A 3,671-nucleotide genomic window follows, 5' to 3' on the forward strand; every position below is an offset into this window, starting at 1 on the left:
TCGGTAACGAGATCAAAATACGTGTGGAGATATCAGACAAACCAAGTATCATGAGACGAAGGGAACATGACTCGACGTTTAATGTTCAATCGATAAGGTTTTTTGTGGAAAACATAGGACCATTGTGGGTTTTTAAATCCCGTTGTTGGTCATCAATTGGAGAGATGTCTCGACCATGTCTACGCATTCTCGAACCATAGAGTGGCACACTTAAAGGTTTTTGATGCTTAGGGTTTAATCCGGGATTGTTGGAGAAATAAGAAAGAACTCCAGAATTGTTTCGGAGAGGTATCGAAAAAGTTTTAGAGTCAATGAACTGTTCGGAGACTTAAATAATATGTTTAGTATTCAACTAAATGAATTAAATATTAAAAATGGAACTAGAAATAGGCTAACCACTAATAGGCCACCAATTGGCAGCCCATTAGGGGGCATCCCAAACCCCAGGGAAAGGAGGGTCGGCGGCCCATGTGGGGCGCCATCCCACCAAACCCTAGATTGGGGGCAGCCTAGGGTGGGGTGCACCTGGTGGAGGTGGCACCACCCCCCACCCCTATATAAGGAGAGGCAACCCCTCTCCTCATTCCACCCATTGGCTTTTGCCTCTGTCCCTCGCTCTCCCTCACCTGTGGTTCCGAAATATTGGAACGTGCATACGGGGTTTGAGATCTCCATACGCACATTGTCGTGCTGCTGGATCCTTGGTACGGATCTTTCTTCTTCCACTGCTTATAGGTGAGGATATAAACAACGCGGGAATTTTGAAAGTTCACATTTCAACGAAACTGTAAAGTCGCAGGAATCTTATCAACCCAATAATTCGCAGACGATTTTACACGAATTCCTCCTTTGCGATGTGTGTCTAAAAACCTATGTGATATTCGGCACCCCGAACAATTATTCGTGTAATAATTTGTGATGTATATCAGAAAATGTATGTGATATTATATATCCAATACAATTTCGTAACAAAAAAAGCTTTGGCGATAGGAAAACGAACGATTTATCTTCATAAACTTGTTTATTCATAGATATAAATTTACAAATTAAAGACAACAAACGTAGATCTAAATAATATTCTACTACTATAGTTTCTAGTTTTCCTCGTCGGAGGGTGAGATGTAGATTTTCCTACAAACGAACATCTAATACATTTAGTTAGGATTGAGAAAGTGTATCCCATACCAAAAAAAAAAAGGTTGTTGTAAAAAACCAAGAATTTTATTTTGAGCTGAAAGACATAATTTAGTTGCTCCCTTTGAGATGAAGATGCTTACATTTTAAAATATGCATGACTAATGGCGTTTGGTCTGATTAATTATCTCATGTCGGCGTATTGCAGTCCCCCTATTAGTGCACGAGTAAGACAGAAATTTATGGGGTTGTTAGCGAACCGATTGTCAAAATTTTAACATTATGCAGGATTGTTTCATAACGGTGTTTAATTAATGTAAGTGCACTGATCACTGGGTCTTTTGCAATCCACGCTTCTTCCGGAGATAATGCTCAACATATCATTGGGAAAATCTGCAAGATCCCGATGATCCATGGCACAAACCTCTTTTCGCCCAAGTCGATGAAAGTAGTAATCCTTAGCCATTTGCTTAGTCTTATCTGTCAAGGCTTCCGCCTGATTCCTTAGCCATTTGCTTAGTCTTATCTAGTCATTCATTTTGTGTGCTGTGGAAAATGCCGGAAAAGTAATGGCTTCATTCAAAAGACATACTACAAGCAAATAGATGTATGCTGATAACTGGCCACAAATTATTACAGTGTGCCACCAAGATGCGAACTGCGTAACTTGTACGCTTGTATGCACTGATCATAAGTTTATCTAAATTTAGATGTATTTATACGTTTTATTGTATAGATACGTCCAGTTCAGATAAATGTTCGATATTTTTTATGGATGGAGGGGGTACACTGGGACTGTGAATTTGGAACTTCCGAAGCCATGGGACGCTGTGCTACCCTGCCGGGCGACCGGATCGGCCGCCTCGAGCAGTCGTGCGCGCGCTAAAGCTCTAAATCAAGCGGCGACCGGCCTTGCAGCGTAGCCGTAGTAGTCCGGCGTGGCGGCGAGGCTCTGCTGCGCACGCAGCTGCTCGTAGAACCTGCTGATGAACTCGTCGGCCTTCCTGTCCACCTGCTGGTGCTCGCTTGACGCGAACGGCGTGCCAGTGACGCGCAGCTGGGCCGCCGCCGCGCCGCACCCCAAGGTCTGCAGCGCGGGAGAAGGCGTCGCCCTCCCTAGCGCGTCCTCGTCGTCGAAGAGGTGTCCGCTGTCGTTGAGCATCTCGAACACCCTGGCGATGTCAGCCGCGTCGTAGCTGTTGTTGTAGTAGCCGGCGACCTCGTCGTCGTCTCGGCGCCTCGCTGCTACGGAGCTAGAGCGAGCGGTGGCAGCATGGCGATGGAAGCTGACGAAGCCGCTGAGGGCCTTGCCGGCGATCCTACCGCGGCGGATGTCCATGGCAGGCGTACGCCCGGACGGCAGCACGCCACGCCGCAGCATGTAGAGAACGGCGCGCGTCACCCGCCATAGCCGCCGCGCCACGCTCTTCGGCTCAGCGGTGGTAGTCTTCGCGGCGACGTCCTTGCCGGCCATTTGCAGGAGGGGCTATTGCTTCGCGGTTATTGATGTGGTACCAGTGATATTGTCACTGGCTCTCGTAGTTGGTGTCTGGCTAGGGTATGGCTAGGGTATTTGAAGGCGAGGGTACGGTGTCGTTGCCTGCCGGGTTCGGGTCCAAAACACCTTTGGTTGGCCTAGGTGGCGTGCATCCTTTCAGGTTTAGAGCATTAGAGCATCTCCAGTCGCGTCCCCCAAACCGTCCCCCAAAACGATTTGGGGCGCGCCGGACAAAAAAAGCGTTCCAGCCGCGTCCCCCAAAGCCCATTTTTGTCCGGCGCGGCCTGATACGGTGTCCGGCCCCGAGCCCGTCCCCATCCCACAGGGGACGCTCCGGGACGCCGGACACAACGAAAAGCGAGGCGGGGAGTGGCGGGGCCGACGCGTCAGCGGCACGGAAGGCTAAAACCCCGTCGCCTACCTTTGGTCAAGCGACGTTAATGGCGTCCCTATTTTCCCAGGCGACGCAGGAACGCGTCTCGTCGTGCATGGCCGCGTGGCCGTCCGCGCCGGAGTTATTGCGTGCAACCACCCGCTGCCGCCGCTGTTTTAAGACGCCCTCCAGTTATCGCCGCTCATCATAATCCTTCTCGTCACCGCCGCCTCCCCCTTCCCAGATCCTCTCCTCGCCGCTCAAAAAATGTCGTCCTCCCGCAAGATCGCCGCGGCGAACGGCTTCGGACGCGGCAGCCTCACCGTGGCGGAGGCGTGGGCGCTGTACCGCGCCCGGTATCCAGTCCCGCCGGACATGCGGCTGCCAAGCAGCGGCGGATGGAGGATGGCCGTGAACGGCATTGGCGTTCCGCCGCCGCCGAAGCCGCGCACGGACCAATGGTGGGACGCCGTCATGGCCCGGCGGGCTCAACTCACCGCCGAGGAGCGGAGGGATCCGACGTGGGCGGTCGAGAACAACGACGCCTGGTGGACGACGTACTTCAAGGCCAAGTACAACGTCGAGATGCACAGCACCGACGGGCTCGTCGGCGGCCCCAACAGCTGGAACAAGGACGGCCGCGCCCTGTTCTGGGGCGTTCCGGGG

General features: G+C 51.9%; 1 protein-coding gene across 1 annotated transcript; it reads right to left on the bottom strand.

The window, feature by feature from the left end:
* Nucleotides 1-2,029: 2,029 nt before the first annotated feature.
* LOC124689104 lies at nucleotides 2,030-2,608 on the bottom strand. Its single transcript, XM_047222698.1, has one exon. The coding sequence runs from the start codon at nucleotides 2,606-2,608 to the stop codon at nucleotides 2,030-2,032; it is 579 nt and encodes a 192-aa protein (XP_047078654.1).
* Between the last annotated feature and the right edge of the window lie 1,063 nt (nucleotides 2,609-3,671).

This window comes from Lolium rigidum, chromosome 2, assembly GCF_022539505.1.
Source record: "Lolium rigidum isolate FL_2022 chromosome 2, APGP_CSIRO_Lrig_0.1, whole genome shotgun sequence".
Taxonomy (NCBI): Eukaryota; Viridiplantae; Streptophyta; class Magnoliopsida; order Poales; family Poaceae; genus Lolium; species Lolium rigidum.

What these genes read in the sequence shown, in the direction of transcription:
- LOC124689104 (XM_047222698.1), bottom strand. Translation starts at nt 2,608, where the DNA reads ATGGCCGGCAAGGACGTCGCCGCGAAGACTACCACCGCTGAGCCGAAG.